The 17,513-nt window shown below is 39.3% G+C and overlaps 1 protein-coding gene across 5 annotated transcripts in view; it reads right to left on the bottom strand.

The window, feature by feature from the left end:
* Positions 1 to 785: 785 nt before the first annotated feature.
* The window catches only part of OSBPL6 (oxysterol binding protein like 6), a 176,137-nt gene continuing 159,409 nt past the window's right edge, over positions 786 to 17,513 (bottom strand). For all 5 annotated transcript variants that reach the window (XM_075608979.1, XM_075608976.1, XM_075608978.1 and 2 more), the window contains 5 exons: positions 16,925 to 17,069; positions 15,116 to 15,260; positions 13,786 to 13,912; positions 11,402 to 11,524; positions 786 to 6,418 (listed from right to left, as the gene is read on the bottom strand). In XM_075608979.1, coding sequence (XP_075465094.1) covers positions 6,310 to 6,418; positions 11,402 to 11,524; positions 13,786 to 13,912; positions 15,116 to 15,260; positions 16,925 to 17,069 — 649 coding nt within the window. In that variant the 3' untranslated portion in view covers positions 786 to 6,309. The remainder of the gene's footprint in view (positions 6,419 to 11,401; positions 11,525 to 13,785; positions 13,913 to 15,115; positions 15,261 to 16,924; positions 17,070 to 17,513) is intronic.

The raw sequence follows: 17,513 nt of genomic DNA on the forward strand, positions 1-17,513 counted from the left end.
CTTTTGGAGCCATCACAGCCACCGTAGGACGTTGACGGAGTCCCAGGACCAATCAGCATCACACAAAGAATGCAGAAGGTAAGAATCTCACTTGCTGAGGAAACCAGGCGATACGCTGTCCATGCTGCTGCTGTGCTCCGATTCAGGCCGCTGATGTTGTTTTATATGTAAGTACAGAGTGCTGTACATTCATTTTATGCAAATACATCGTTTTTTACACATATATTCTCTCTGTGTACTAAAATCCATACGAAGGGAAGGCACCACATCCTAAGAAGGAATCTCTGTTCCGGTTCCACTTATGGGTAGATGCTCCCGCCTGTAAAACGCCAGCTCCAAGACATCTAGCGACTATGATAGACGAGGATCATTCTTTTAAAGAAACCTTTGTGTCTACACTTTATCTGGGCCATCTGAGTACTGGTACTGACCACTTACATAATTATTACTATTCTTCAAGACCTTTTGGTTATTGCAATACTGCAAGTATATGCATATGTTATCTCTTTCTCATGATCCTGCGCTCCCCTTATAAACTACCAAGAGTAATCGTTAAATCATAACACAAGTTTGTCCGAATTGGTGATGGGGTAATCCAAAAGTCATCCATTAAAAAACAGCTTTACCTACAGGTTATAAAGTGACTGCGGGGTACTGCAGTGGGGTGTGGAGGTGTCAAAGGGCAGCAGTATATTTAGTACTATACACAGAATAACACAGTCAAAAAAAAAAGTGTAACATGAGGGCTTAACATATAATGCATAAAAAGACACCATTCTGTATCATTTAAACAGTGCACATATAGGTTTATTAGAACAAGCACTAATAGCAGCAGATTGATGAAAAGACAGTTGTATGCAATAAACAGCAACTTTACAATTGCACTTCATAAGATATATCTGTTAGAAAATTCACTTCAGTAAACAGCTTCTCTGATGTTGCATTACCTGATGTGTCTCAATGGAAAAATAACTTCAAATAAAGAAAGCATGTTCTCGTAAGGCATCAGCAACATTCATTGGCAGGCTAATCAGGTATGGTACACATGCAGTACTCATTTACATTACAATAGATACAAGTATCGTCATTTTGTAATCATTGAAAATTAAGGTCTATGATCTATAACATTGTTACCCGTCGGGCTCAGCCTGACGATTACAGACAGTATCGGTCATACGTTTTTAAAGCACAATTAAAACTACAGAATATACAAGCTTGTTTTTTTTTTTTTTTTAATTGTTTGGTAACAAAGGAGAAACATCTTGTGTGGAAGTACTCCATTAAAATGCAGCGTAGGTGATATATCCTCCTGTATGCTGTTTATTAGCAGTGTTCAACATTCTGCTCAGTAATACTAAACATTTTGTGCTGCTTTCATTACACAGGAAATAACTCATTTTATTAATAAAAAAAAGGCATATAATTAGTAAACATTCTTAGTAAATGGTAGTAGCATATTCGTTCTGACTTTGTTTTGCCATCTTTGTCCACAACAAACTCCAATGTGCACGTTCCAATTATGGAGACACAGTTCGTATAAATCGTGTTGGAAACGGACATTAAATTCCTAACAACCGCTACATTTTAGAATTACATTTGCAATTACAGTTACAGTGTTTTCTTAATGAAAGTGTCAAGAAGAGTTGTATATTTTTTTTGTATAGTATTGTGTATTTTATTGTTAAGTACTGTGTAGTGCAGAATATTTTATCAGTAAAATACTAACTTTTACCATTCAAGCTTCATGTAACATAAAAAAAAAATAATATATATATATATATATATATATATATATATCCATCATTGGAGAGACCTTTATTAAGCAGTGGATCGACAAAGGTTGAAGATGGCGTGTGTGTGTATATACAGTAAGTTAATGGTGAATTAGGGATATTGCTCAGAAGGGAAGCAGACAGGAAACGTAGTGTGCTCATTTCCTTAGATTGTAAGCTCTCCGGGGCAAGGAATCCCTTTCCTGTTGTCTGATTTTGTTTGTTGCACTTATTGTATTATAATTTCCTGCACTGTATTGTCTCTTTTGTAAAGTGCAGAGTACACTGTGGGAGCTATATAAATAAAGATACATACATGTCCAGTAATTGCAGTTCAACCACTCTATTATGCTTGAGTCAGGAGCACATTTGAATAACCTGTGTGCAACCTGTGGAGTCAATAATTATACAATATGCAAATATATATATATATATATATATATATATATATATATATATATATATATATATATTCGAAACAGCTGTCTGTGGGTAGGTTTACTGGCTATGCATCTTAACCCAGGCTGTGCTGAAAAGCTGTGCAATGCAGCAAGCATAAGCTTATAGGGGTCCATGTCAAAATGGATTTGAAGCAAAAGGTGGCACTGTGTGCTCATTTTGCATGTCATATCCCAGAATCCATTGCTGCAGTGGAAGCACTGTATGCTGGGCAATAATGGTGAAAGGCGGGGTTGCAGACCTGTCTAAGACATGCAAATGAGCACACAGTAATATTTCCATTTGATATATATATATATATATATATATATATAACAGTTGTATATTGTACAATTATTTACTCCACAGGTTATTCAAATGTGCCCCTGACTATATAGATATATAATGTGAAAATGTATTATTAGAAATGAACTATTTCAAAGGTCAGTGAACTTTAGGACATTCTAGCAATCTAAGGTGAAGGACATTACTTTTGATGCCTACATTGTAACTACTTTGTGATTTTGAAGCAGTATTCATACAGCAATAAATAATACCAACCTTAAGAGTTATTACATTTGCAATCCAAATATATATTCTTTAGTGAAAATTCTCTTTTATTTCCTCTGTCTATTCTGATCACAGCCACAAAATAGAAACTCTTTTTTTTCCAGTTATCCCTTTGTGCCTATATTTGCAAAAATATTAAACTGTGCAAAATGGTACACAACCAAGTCATTTCTTTCCCCGCAGCTCCAATATATGCCGAGGTGGGACTGCACATCTCACTGATGCTCCAAGTAATGCAATCCGTGTGATTTAACGGTTCTGCACCCAACAAAACGTCCCTTTAATATTCAGCGTTTTTCTATCAGTGAGAATTCATTGAAGTCTATGAGACAGGTGATGCAAAGATCGATGACTCACAGTAAATCATTGGGTTGACATGTCTGGAAGTTACAGTATGAATGTATGTTTTTCACTTTCTTGTATGTTTTTTAAATTGGGGGTTCACGTTCACCAATAAAACCCCTCAAGTATTTTTTTGTTGTGTAGTTAGTAAGGCTTTGGCATTTAGGACACACAAAATGTCTAAGGTGACACCTTTAAATGGGAATATCATTGGGCTCTCTACACAACAGCCTCCACAATTGTCTTTCTAATATGATGAACTCTGGAGTTCTAAGTTAAACTGCATTGAACTGAATTGTAGCAACATTCATGTGTGTTGTAAACCCGGTATTTTAACTAGAAACTGAAGGTGTACACGCATGTGTTTAATTACGAGTAAGGCATGTTTGTGTATCTAGTGAAACGAAATGGCACAAGTATTTACACGCATTTGTAACCATTTTTCCTTACCATGTATTTCCAGCGATAGTTGGGTAACCATCATATTGGTAATATCCATGTAATAATCCCCCCATTTAGGCGCTACTCTTGTGTCATAAAGGCCATATTGAATAAGAGGTGCACTCGAAATGCCGTAAAATGTCTTCGAGCGCCGAAAGATCTTTTATGGAATAGCACTGTTTAGATAGAAATATGGGCTAAAATGTCTACTAGAACGTTTCGTTCTAAGCCTCTGCATACAATAGTCCGATATAATAAAAATACTAAGGGAATTAAAACAAGAAAATGTGCTAGATTGTAAGAGTTTTTCTAAAGATACAGTGTAGCTGCAATAATGAATTATGCTACCAGGATTTGGTAACCTACATAACGTCTTGGTTGGTAAGACATTGTTTCCTCTTTACAAGAAAGGAACCACAGTCAGGGCGGTTCAATCTTACAAAAAATAGACAGTGACACCGCAAATAGCAACTGATTTCAAATCTTTTTTAAGGTACTTCCCCAAGAGATATTCATAAAATACCATGATGGGATTTAAAAGGGGAACACACATCACACACACACACACACACACACACACACACACACACACACACACACACACACACACACACACACTTTACAATTTAAGACAAATTCGTTTTTTCTTAAGTCATTGGGTTAGCCAGTAGCATTACAATGAGAATTAGATTTATTTGCTTCAAGCAATATCCTGTATATCCAGATGTTGATTTGTAACACAGAGTGATATACATTTTCTTGAAAGCACGCAATAAGAATCTAGTTTGCATCCATATAAATGCGTTGGGATCTTTTATATAAAAGGGGCTCTCCCGCTCCTCGCTTTCCAAATGATTTTTTTTGTTGAAGCTGCATTTTAACAAGAACTTTCTAAGCAGTTTATGCATTTTTCTGCTACGAGACACATTTTGCTGCTGGAAGACCACTTAGCAGCCTATTGACTTGAATGGGCTGTAAGGCAGGGCTCGTCAACTAATTCTGCAAAGAGGCCAGATCAGTAAATATTTAGAAGAGGGGCTACAAGCTTCTAGTAATGCAATTTTAAATACATTTAAAGACTTAAAAATTTATATATTTCAACCTTTTGAAAGCATTTATGGCATCTGTACCATGTGTATTTACAGTAGGGTGTCCAGATGTCCCGCTTTTTGGGCTTGTGACCCGACGACTTTTTCAAAAGAGCCAATTGCGCATGCGCAGCCGGCAAGAGCTGATCCTGCGCATGTGCGATCGTCTCGTCAGCCATGCATACATGATCGGCGTGGGCCTTTCGCTCATGCACGAAAATTGTCCCGGGGGAAAAAAATTGTCACCCTAATTTACAGTGACAACCTATAAGGGAGTTTTAGTGTGAAAAATGTCACTTAGCTGGCTAAGCAACTTGCAGGAAATTAACAGGAGCAGAGAGTCCTAGGGCCACATCAAGGCTCTTCACAGGCTGACTAGCCCGGGTGTAAATGCGTCTTCCAGCACCTAGGCCCTTTATCCTCATTTTGAGTGCCTTATTAATTGAGCATGGAGAGATGATGATACTTAAAATAACACCCGCCAAATGCTCCGAAGGTCGGAGAAAAACTACGACTTTGCAGAAATGTAAGGGCTAATTTTAACTGCTAAGGTAGTTGTGCTTGGTGATGTTTTGCCATTTCTGCTGATTGCTCATGTCCAAAACTTACCAGTTTTGTATCACTCGACTGGTGATAGCTTCTAAAAAAAACAAAAAAAGCTGTAGGTTTCTTCATATAGGAATATAGTCATGAAGCCACCAGGGGCGGAACAAGAGAAGTGATGGCCATGGTGCAAGCATATATCTGGGACCAAATATATCCTTGCCCCCTCCACTCTATCCCACTTCAATCGTGCTATGGGTTCTATGCAGTTATTTTTCCCTGCTCTCGTGTGATTTTTCCAGATTGCTTAGCAGCGGTGCCATTCCACGAGGAACACCACGGGAAAATACAAACAGAGAAGAAAATGTATCTGCATGCGAGCCCAGGCCACAGGCCCTGGCACCCAGCATGAGGTATGTATGTGTGTGTGTGTCTGTGTGTATGATTCACTGCATATTCTATGGTTTCAACGCAGAAAAACAAACAAAAAGCATAACATTGGAAAAGCGTTACATCTGCTTTACATATTTAGTAATTGTTGCATACTGTACTTTCGGGATGTAAAGGTGCAATCTGTAAAAATATACAGAAAGAACATATTCTTTTGTTGATATACCCATGTTACCCACAATAATTAATTCCTTTCTTTTCATGCTCTTACATAGGAAGCAATGGTTTTAATAAAGATCCTTTTTTCTATGAAAGGAAAAAAGTGCATTGTTTTTCTGGAGGGATCGCACCTTTTGCTGCAAGAGGCCAGCAATACATTTTATTTAACTGTAGGCTCCTCGGGCAGAATCATTTACTTACCATTGACATTAAAATGCATCCTTGGTATTGGTTACTCTGTTAAATGACTTTGGATAAACACATTACACTGTATTATGCGTGTACATAACTATTCTAAAGAACTGTACAAATGCAGCAAATCATCTGGATATCGCTCTAGGGTTTGACATATTACGGTAGCAAATGTCTATTTTAAAAATGAATATAAAAGCAAATGGTATGTTTTCTGTGCATCCAAAAAAACATTTTGTAGCAATATGAAACTGAATTGTGCATAGTTATTGATCTGTTGATAGTGACAGGTTTACCAAATCTTCATTCTAAGATTACCAAAGCTCAGGCAGATCAACTTTACTAAAGCCAGGTTCCTTCCGCAATTCCCAGTAGGTGTCATTGGAAACGCACGTTTCTTTGTGATGGGCATCAACAATCTTCCTGCAAAAGTAACAATAATATAAAAACTCATTTTTATCATAATACATATAATGTATGCTGCAACAGATAATGCAGTTAGGGAGGGGCAGCTTGGCTGTAAATGCACTGGTTTTAAGAGCAAGAAGAATATGGGACCATTGCAAACTCCAACTCCACCAATTGAATTAGTGGCAGGAAATGAAATAACCTTGCTGTTGAAAAGTCGTGGCTCGTTTTATGATTCGGACGAAAAATGTCAACAATGGTATAAATAAAAAGTGGGCCTATAGGATCGTATTTCCTAAGAAGTACTTAGTCAGTACAGGGGTCTTTAGGAAAGTCTCACCGCTGCACAACTGAGGCAAAACTAGGGCAAAAAAAACAGCTTTATCAAAGAAATCCTGCTCAAGGCACTGTGATTTTTTTCTTTTGCTTGACTATTTCTGCAGCCAATAGACTATCCTAAATAGCCCCGTGACACTAATATGGCCTATTAATTTGCCTTGATGCCGAATACCGCAAGTAAATATGGGCCATAATATTTTGCCACAGTCACCATGCTGGGACTGAATAACATGTAGCAAAAAGAGTCCACCCCACAACCTGAATAAACTGGGCAGTATGATTCCTCACCGGCTGCAGTTTGGAAGTCAGCAGGGGTGGATTGGGCCGCTGGGAAACAAGACAAATGCCCGGTGGCTCCATGGGCCGGGGTCGATGGCGGTTACAGAGGCCCTGCACTCTTCCCCACAGCAATTAAACTGCTTGCCGGGGGAGAGTGCGGGGCCTCTGTAAGTGTCTCTTACCGGAGTGGCATCTCCTTCTGCAGCGCCGCGTTGTCATGGGAACCGACATCACATGGTGACGTGTCACCATGACAATGCGTCAGGGGAGGAGGACTGGTAAGAGATATCACCCAGGCCAATATTGGTCTCCAATCCTTCCCTGGGAGTCAGAATAGTGCCTCCTTGATATCCTAACGGGCAATACTGTAGCTCACAGAGTGATGACCGGTAAAGCCTCTTTTCATAATTACAATATTTTGATTTTCCTTACGGGGTGCACAATTTAATTTTGATGTACTGAAGCACAGCGAGTTGCCCAAAATGCCATATGGTTCACCCACTTCAAAAGCAGTGCTGTTTCACTGAGCTGCTCCCGCTTTATCTTTTTCTGCTTAGTTGCATGATGTAGTATGAATAAATGTAATCCCTTTTGGTATCTAAATGCATGGCAAAAAAAAAAGAGGGTGAGTATGTGTGTGTTTAAAGTCAAGTAAATGCACTAACCTGAAATACACGTATAAAAGCATCAGATTTATTTAATCTTAAACGTATAACATCGTCCCATATCATAAATATATATGAATTACTAAAAGTAAGAGCTTTAGCACATGTGCCCTTAATAAATGGAGGAAGAGATACTCAATGCAAACTACTTCAAGGATGTTTTAGCTGTATTGTTTGCAGACATTGGTTTCCAATGGTTTTAATGACAATTTGGATTTTTCCTCCCCCATTATTATTAGGAATTATCTACAGTTTGATTTTTTTTTTTATTATTATTATTTTTTCTATTCGGACTATGTCTTTAAGTGCTTTACTTATTTTGGGCTATTCATGATGTGACATGCTTATAAAGTACACTTTAGGAAGAAGTCACATGCATTTCCGTGATGAAGCTGGTCAACGTGTTCTGTTCCTCCTGGGTCGCTAGTTCATATGTACTAGGATTTGGCCTTGTTTCTTGGTGGACTGTATTTGTTTTTATGTATGATATGGACAATGTTATACGTTTTAGTGAAGATCAAATAAATCAGATGCTTTATACATTTACTTTGGATGAGTGCATTGACTTTGGGACTTGGTACAGCTGAAGCCCGTTATAACGCGGTCCTTGGAGACACAGAATGAGACCGCGTTATAACCGGGATCGCGTTAAACTTTCACCGGCATCTAGATATCTCTCCTCTTTGCAGCTGTCGGCTCTCTCCTCACTTCATAGGACTGTGTCCACGTGCTCTCCTCGCAGCTGTCAGCTCTCCCATGTTAATCAGTGGCGGTGAGCGTTGGATAACGCATTCAGGCGTCGGAAAACGTCCAATAGGGTTGCATTTTAAAGCGTTGGATATGCTATCCGTCGTAAAGTGAAACGTCGGATAACAAGGAACACCTGTATATACCCACACCCAAGTCTAGTTGCTTATGGTATTTATATCAACAGTATGCAGAACGTTGTTGTTGTTTGTGTATAGATTAACGTTGTGTGTGTGTAATATATATATACATATACACACATTCTACAGTGATTAGAGTTTAAAGTAGATGAAACAATGTGAATGGTAGTGTATGGCATAAGACAGGGGTGCGCAAACTTTTTTTGCTGCCCCCCCCCCCCCTCTCTCCGTTGCGGCCCCCCCTTACCTCTGGGTCGTGTGACGTTACATTACGTGACCTGCGACGCCACTTGACGTCACGTTATCATGGCAACCGTGACGTCACATGACACGCAGCATAATTTGACGCTGCGTTGCCATGGTCACCCGTCCTGAAGACGGCAGAATCCCGGTAAGTAGAGGTTGCAGAGGCCTCGCCCGGTCCCCCGGCATTTCATTTAAATGCCTTGGGGAAGAGCACGGGACCTCTGCAACCGCCCGCGCTTCACCCCCAAAAAAATCTCGCTTCCCCCAGTTTGCGCACCGCTGGCGTAAGAAAACATTTTTAAAGGAATCCACTTTACGCTTTACGAAAGAGGTTGGAAACCATTGAGTTACAGGGTGATAGCATGATTAGCTCAGTATTTCCATGCTAATAACACACTTCCTGAACACAAGTGAATATACACTTGTTCCTTGAAAATAAGGCAGGGGCCACTGCTCACTCAGGCTCAGATAAGCACCGTTAGGCTATTTAGCAAAACGTTAACCACCATAGGTAATAAGCTAACGTTAAACCAGTTTACTCCTTTAAATAGCTTACGGTTACATTTTTCCGCCTGTTAGTGATAATGATATGCAAAAGAGGCGTTCCCCCTGATATTGCACATCCTCTAAAGGCCATTCCGTTAACGCAAGGCATTAACATTAAGTTATCTAGGTCATACCTAAAGGTGGTGTAGAAAAAACAAATAGGTAGCGCTATATCCCACAGTGAGCTGGCAGCCGGTGATATAACCCTGACCCCTAGTCAGGCTATAGAAGTGGAAAAGAAGTTATATCAGTGGCGCTCAACACTGTAATGATCAAAGCAATTCTAATAGATATTATAAAATATATATTATAAAATATACAACCAGAGCCACGGAAATCGCCCGTCTGATTGGATGCTCCACGTGGTAAGGGTAAACATGTAAATATACAAAGAAATCAAATCAGTATCTCTGTGTGTGGTCCTGGAGCTTCTGCAGTGCTGGGAGAGGACTGAGGCAGACGCAGCTAGCTGGAAAAACCTGTCCCTGCCCATAATAGACTCCTCGTCTGAGCCCAGGTGTTAACAACAGCAGCAGCAGCAGCAGCAGCAGCAGCAGCAGCAGCAGCAGAAGCTATCCATAAGAGGGGATACTCTTTGAATTATCCACTGCCTGATTACATCCTGTTTTCGGTAAGCAGGTACCCCCACCCGAGTTGTAGAATCTTGCCTGAACCTAATATATGTTTTTATGTACTATTTTATGTGTAATAAGTGTATTTTATGATATTAATGATATGCCATATTAAATGCCATTGTGAGTAGTTACCTGTTGTTCTCAGCGTTTGTTAAGTGTTGTTTGTTTATGTATGTGTATGTTTTACAGTATTATGCTATGATTTGATTTCTTTGTATATTTACATGTTTACCCTTACCACGTGGAGCATCCAATCAGACGGGCGATTTCCGTGGCTCTGGTTGTATATTTTATAATATATATTTTATAATATCTATTAGAATTGCTTTGATCATTACAGTGTTGAGCGCCACTGATATAACTTCTTTTCCATACCTAAAGGTGGTGTTATTCCCATCCAGAACCTGAAATATGGGTGTCGAGGCTTATTTTTCTAGAGTACCAAGTGATTTATATACCTTCCCAAACACTCCTTTATACAACACGTGGCAAAATACCTGCGAATAAACCTAAACACACCTGAGATACCTGGGGGATATGCTAATTGGGATCTGCAAAGTGTATGCAAATGATTTAAGGAAAACAAAGAACAATTCCTGCGCTCCTACCAATTGGGCTAAAATATACTAGTGGCATTTTTACATTTAGAACCTAAGTCTGTGTAACAAAGGAATCATTTGGTTGCATCTTTTGACCGAAACATGATTCAAAAGCCTGTCAACCTCATCAAGGTAAACTCCGTTTAGCAGGTACCTACACTAAATATATGCAATTTCTTATTGTCCTATGGACTAAACTTTGTGAAGTATGTGAAATTGCCCTGAATGGGTTAAAATAATGAAGCATATGTGATTTAGTGCAATTAAAAGCTGGCCAAAGCCAGTAACAAAGTTCCTTTATTATAAAGGTAAACTGTGGGTGCACAAATACCATAGTGTGAATATTAACACTTGCACATATCTCTTTCTGTCAGCCATAAACACTTCACCTACTCTTCAATGAGGTCTATTATACCTTTATGCTAATGGAAGACTTGGTAAGGAGCTCTATCCTAAAGGGAGGAGCCATACACCGCCAAGGAAATGGACATGATTTAAATGAGCATATTTCCCAAAATTGTCAGGTACAGCCTTCCCTCTGCAGCAAAACCGCTATTCCAGGGTCTGGATGGAAGTAACGTCAGGTTATTTGAAGCTAACATAATGTAGGGCTTACTTAAACCTGACGTTATCCCTCTGCTATTGAGATAAACAGCTGTCGTTTTCGCATATAACTAACTCTGCGGATATGGGTCAAACTCCGTGAAAATGATGTCCGTTCCTATTTTAGGTAATCTAACGTGGTTTGCCCTGATGTAACGGAGCTTATTGTATCTGGACCTCAGAACACGAATAGACTCACCGGAAATATTTTGGTATATATTCTATATGGTTTTCTTCCAGGAATTTTCTCCGATTTCTTTGGAGTTCCTCTATTCGTTGCTTTTCTGTTGCTGCTGCTTCTATATCCCCTTCTTCCAGTAATCTAAGTGAGTCAAAGTTAAAATTGACAAGTGGTACATTGCACGTGATTTGTTTTAACATGTCTACGGTAGCTGTTTTCAACCATCTCATTGTAGAACCATGTCATTTGTATGTAGTCCAAGTGCATTGTCATAAATGTTTATTCCTTGGTCCTGCCTAACATTACATGTGTCTGGGTTCACTGAGAAGGTTGAAAAACATATTGAATGAATTCACAACTTGAGACCGAACGATTGATAGAACTCTAAACTTTAATCGAATATGTGAATGCCTTTTCCGTTTTTCATATATTATTAACCTTTGTAAAATACACAACCAACAGTAGTTTTAAAAACTGATGTAGTCATTTATACAGCATAAACTCCAGCTGCATCTGTAGAGAAGTCGCACAAGAGTTTGATTGCGTTTACACCTCAAGTTTAATCTTTAATCTGGCTTCTATGTCACAAATTCATGCTTCTTACACTTTTTTTTTTTTTTTATCTTTCTAAACAAACAACTATCTGTCATACTACAAGCAAGTACAATTTGACTAACAAATTCTGTGCAGTCAGTCTTTGCTTCAGTGATTTATCTTGATAAAAATGATGCATGTTCACTTTGCTAATATTTATGGCTGTTTGAAATAGTAGAAACACTGCATCTCATCAACAGACTTTGCCATAATAAGAATTGCTTCCTGGGAGCCACAGTCCTGAAGATGACGGCCTTCATCAGTGACAGGGCACGTGTGAAACCTTTATTACAGGCTTCCATTGACTGCAAATGTGGCTATCTAGGCTCCCATTGAGGTGGCGGAGATAGCCACAGTGACAATCAATGGGTTTATGTTAACAATTCATTTTTATTAATTTGTATATCTTGTTACTTATTATTTGTTAATGTGTGTTTTATGTCTATTACTTTTATATATTTTTTTTACTTCTATAGGCCAAATGCCCTAAAGGGGGAGAGGAAGGTAAGTGGGGCTGGTTGTTGGGGGTAGTTGCCCTGGGGAGGTTGGTTAGGATCCCCAGGAAGGGGGAGAGTTGGTTGAGATTTACCACTCCGGGGAGAGGGGTTAGGACACGCGGGAGGGGTGGTACAAGTTTACCCCCCGGGGGTGGTAGGTAGGGACCCATGACTAGCTGACCACTTGGGATACTAAGAGGTGAATATCATGTAACAAATGTAATTTGTAATATGTTATCACATATAATGGCCTGTTATATATACATAGGCAAGGTAGGGCCAACGCTAGCCTAGAGTAGTTGATTGGAGAAAAAAAAGCGATATTTTTTGGTGTTAGGACTGGCACCATAATGACTACATTCAGGCCCGCCAACAGGGGGGGTCTGCCGGGGCTGGCGTCCCAGGCCCCGTGAGTCAGGCCCTGCTCGTTTTATTAAAAAAAAAAAAAATATAGGCGGCTATTCCCGTGCGCATGCGCAGCCGAGGTCCCAGCACGCATGAGCAGGGAAAGCAGGATGTCCGGCATGTGCCTGTGGGCCCGCTCCCCACGTGGGACGGAGGGGAAGCGCCGTGGCGAGCCTGCGCCCGCCAACCCAGCTTCCACCACAAGCGCCAACCCAGCTTCCCCCGCACGCACCAACCCGCTTTCCCCGCGCCCGCCGCGGAATTAGCTCGTCAGTCTTGCCCCCCCCCCCCAGCCGCCTACCTCCCGCCCCAGGCAGTAGCCGCGGGGATATCGAGGGCACGGGGGGAAGCGTCTGGCGGGCAAGGAAGCAGCACCCACCCGGGCAGTCACTCAGTCACCCACCGATCCAGTCACCCACCCACCCACCCAGGCAGGCAGTCAGTCAGTCAGTCACCTGTCTTTTGTTGAAAATCGGTCAGGGGGGGGGGCTGCTCCTTTCATTTGTCCTGGTCCCTATGATTTCTGTTGGCGGCCCTGGCTACATTTGCAGTATTTAGTCATTGATGTGCATGTCCCGATATTTGTTATCAGATGTGGTAAAAACTGAATAATTTTTTGCGGTACAATGTTGATGACGTGCACCTTAAAAATAATGCATTTTATTTGGCTAGAATACAGCATTTTGTGGCTGACGCAATTTGATGACTCTAGGCCTCTGTGTAGCATTATTTCAATGCGCTGGACACAAAGCCCTCTTTAATTCATTACAAGCAGGGTTTTATTCACACAGCTCACTACATATACTTCATGAGAGTGGATGCTGTGCCCACAGCTTTTCGTATTGACATTGAGACATAACTTGTAATGTGACCATAGTAAAAATCAATGTCATAGAACATACTTACCTTTGATCTAGCCTGAATCTTGCGTCTGTCTTTGGAAGGAAATCTTGCAGCACTGGATCTAGCTCATTGAGTTCAATGGCAAACCTTGTGAAGCCGTAATAGACTTCATAGTTGGTTGGCATGGACCCTGAAATATCAAAAACACTTTGTTGTTACCTTATTATTATTCCTCTTATAATTTCAGAACCTGGCCATTTTCTTCAATTTACATCTTTCATCTGAATGTTAACAGTTCTGGACAAATGTAGATTAAAAAGGCAACCAGTGTGAATTATTTTAATAACGGGATAAAAACTCAACTCATCAAAAACTCAATTTTCATTCCTTGGTTTAGTACGAGTAAAGCACAGTATGTTTTGTATTGGTGGTGCCCTGTTTGGGTTCAATACAAAAAGTAAGCTTTTGTTCACATGCAGAGTTATTTACTAAAGTCTGCAAAACAGGAACCAAAGCAAAAGAATTGCACCAGATTTTTCAAACGCAAAACAGCATTTGCTTTGAACGGGAATCCATTTGTTTATAATGATGGTGATTTTTGTTGCCCTGGTTTTCCCTTAGTTTTGCAGCCAGGAGGCTTTAGTAAATAGACTGCATGGCGTAGAAGATGTGACATACCAAGTACAATAAGTTTATTAAAACCCCAATAAACTTTGCTACGTGAAACTGCACCTTTGCTTTATTGTGTGTATTTTTGTATACTCACAGTGACGTTTTCATTACTGCTTTATTACACATTCAACACCTTGGGACAGATTCGAGGACCCACTGCTGGGGCATAATACATAGGCACACAATACCACAGAAGTGCTGTTGGCGTGACTTATTCTTTTCATAAGTTCCGGAGACTCAGGAATAAGTGACAGCAAACTGATTTGAGATTATTTAAATTGTACAAAAGGGGGAGTGTATGTATCATTGGGGGCCTCTTGAATCTTTTTTTAATGGTCCCTCAACACTGCTCATTTCATGTCCATGCCATTTCTCACAGTGCTGAAGTTTGGTTCATGAGAAGTTGCATGTTAGATCTTGGCCCAGTGTTCTGTTAATTTAGCATGTTTATTACACTGTTGTACAACTATAAAGATTAACAACATGTATATGTGGTAGTCCTTCCAACAAACAATAACATTTAAGGGCTTCACTTTAAGTAAACCTTAGCAAATTCCTTGTGCACCGCATGGCACCGTGTTCTGTATTTTCACAATATTCCGGACTGCACTGGCATGCCAAAGCTTGTACCGGTTTGCTTCTGTATTCCTGATTAGTGTTTATGTCATGAAAGAGAAGTGTTTGTAGAATTCACACATGACACATATTACAGAATCTTCACCTGGCCTCCATATGCATTTTGCTGCTGGGGCTACCCCACAATACAGCCCTTCGTGCCACTTTCCAAAGAGTCGATGCACAACTTTTCCTTCTTGATCCATGACAACCCCATGAACTTCATTTACATTGGAGCTCCAATAATTCCCCTTATAATGAAAACAAGACATTACATTAACTGGAAGTTTCCTCTGATTCTGCGTCATTGCCGCATAGTACATGATGCGGTCTGTAAAATGATCATGTCGAACAACAGATTTGGCATTTGCAGAATAGTAAATACATATTCCAAACTCGTCGGTGAAGCATATATGTGGTCATTAAAATCATAAAATCATGCAGGATGGCATTTAGTACGCTTCAAATATGGATAATAGATTATACTGTTAATAAATAAAAATACTACATCTACACTGTACAGGATGTCGAATATATAATATTTATACTGAAAGCCTATTTATCAAGGTTAGATTTTAATGGGGACATATCGAGCTGTTCGGGATTTTACATTACATGTACATTAAGAGTAATTTAAAATTTTTCTCTCGATGTTAATTTATTAAACTACTGTACTTGGGAAAAAATGTTGTCCCACTTGTCTCTACAAAATCATATGGAAATGGTTATAATAAGTGACATGGAGGAGCAACTTGACACACCTATATACATTATATATATATATATATATATATATATATATATATATATATATATATATATATATATATATATATAACGAGATGTATTAATTCCTAGTGGGTCTTAGCGTCATGTCTAAATAAATAATGCACCAATGAAGCTGTTGACATTAGTCTATTTTGCCTAAGAAACTTGTATCAAACATACGAAATTTGAAGATAGAACATATATTGTAATTGAGGAGAAATGTGCATTGATTGATTGCCGATTAAAATTGCTAGAATATATATTTTATCAGCTTCTCTATTGAAATGGCTAAATCTTTGAAGAGGCATCTTTCATTTCTCCACTTTAGCAATGTTTTTGAGCATCACTGAGAAACACGATGGGTTTCAGCCATGTGCTGCTTCTAATATATCATTAGAGTGAAATCTGTTTCTCCTCACATTGCGGAAAAAGAAGAAAAGGTGGCTGGTAACTCAACAGATCGACCAAATATCTTACAGTATATAGAGCTACAATGTACTCGCTATGTTGAAAATATAGCTTTATTTATATAGCGCTATCTATGTACATAGTGCTTGACAGCAGTCATACACGTGACATCATAATTTAACACCGTAATGGGAATAAGCACTTCAGACATAAAAGTAACATTAGGAGTCCCTGCCCCACAGAGCTTACAATCTAAGTCAGGAAGAGCTTACATTGGGATTGCCCGTGGCTTAGTCAGATACACTAACCTAGCACGGGGAATCAAACGAGTTTCTCTACTCCATAACCTTTGAGGTCTGTGTGTCAATCAATTCAAATTTTGCTTTAACACACCCCTATTATCTGCCGGTAGTTCTGTTAAATGTAAGACATTAAGAAATGTGACACAGGCTGGCAGGGTCTTTTTGCAACACAGAAAGAAATAATGATGCAGAATGTGATACATCTTATGTCATGTAAATCCTCCCCTAGGCACTCCTCGAATTTAAAACTGGGGCAAAGTACATGAAAGCGTTGAATCAAAATGGAAATAACTTTCTTTGTGCCAATTTTGCTCAAATGACCTTGACAAATAAATTCCATTGTGATTTCAAATATATATTTTTTTAAAGGAAATGTACGACTGCTACAAGTTTTCTTTTATTTGCAGCTTGATGATGTTGTATGCGGGAATCCTCACCTTAATAAATGTCATCTTGCACATAGAAACACTCTTTTTTGTGTTCCTTATGGTAATTTCGCCATAATGTTCTATCCATCTCCTTCCACTAAGGATGTTATGTATGCAAGTTGTAACTTTGTTCCAGACGTAACAATCTCCATATCTACGGTACAAAGAAAAAGCCCCACACGTAATTATGAGTATATCATTAACATGTAAGGAAAGGGGGAAATTGGAGAGAAACACACCGATGACATGGCGAAACCTCACTTGTTATTTGACCAACAGGTTACATGATACTTTGATTCCACAGTTGTATGTTAAAGCTACTTTTAAGCTCTTTAGTGCCAGAGCAATCAGTCCACCTCTTTGGCATTGCAGAGGTAATGCACGTACTGTATGCATTATATTACCGGTTGCTTGAAGGTTCTAAGAATTTAGGACTTATTTCAATGAGTTGGAAATGGGAAAGATTAGGAAACATTTCTTAGCATATTGAAGCATGTTCAGCATCCACCATATTCTCTGGTATGAATTATAGAGGTGTGTTGATATTAATTAGTAGGTTTCCACCTGTCCTATTGACATGTAGAGAGTATAAAATCGT

The sequence above is a fragment of the Ascaphus truei genome, chromosome 7, assembly GCF_040206685.1.
Source record: "Ascaphus truei isolate aAscTru1 chromosome 7, aAscTru1.hap1, whole genome shotgun sequence".
Lineage (NCBI taxonomy): Eukaryota > Metazoa > Chordata > Amphibia > Anura > Ascaphidae > Ascaphus > Ascaphus truei.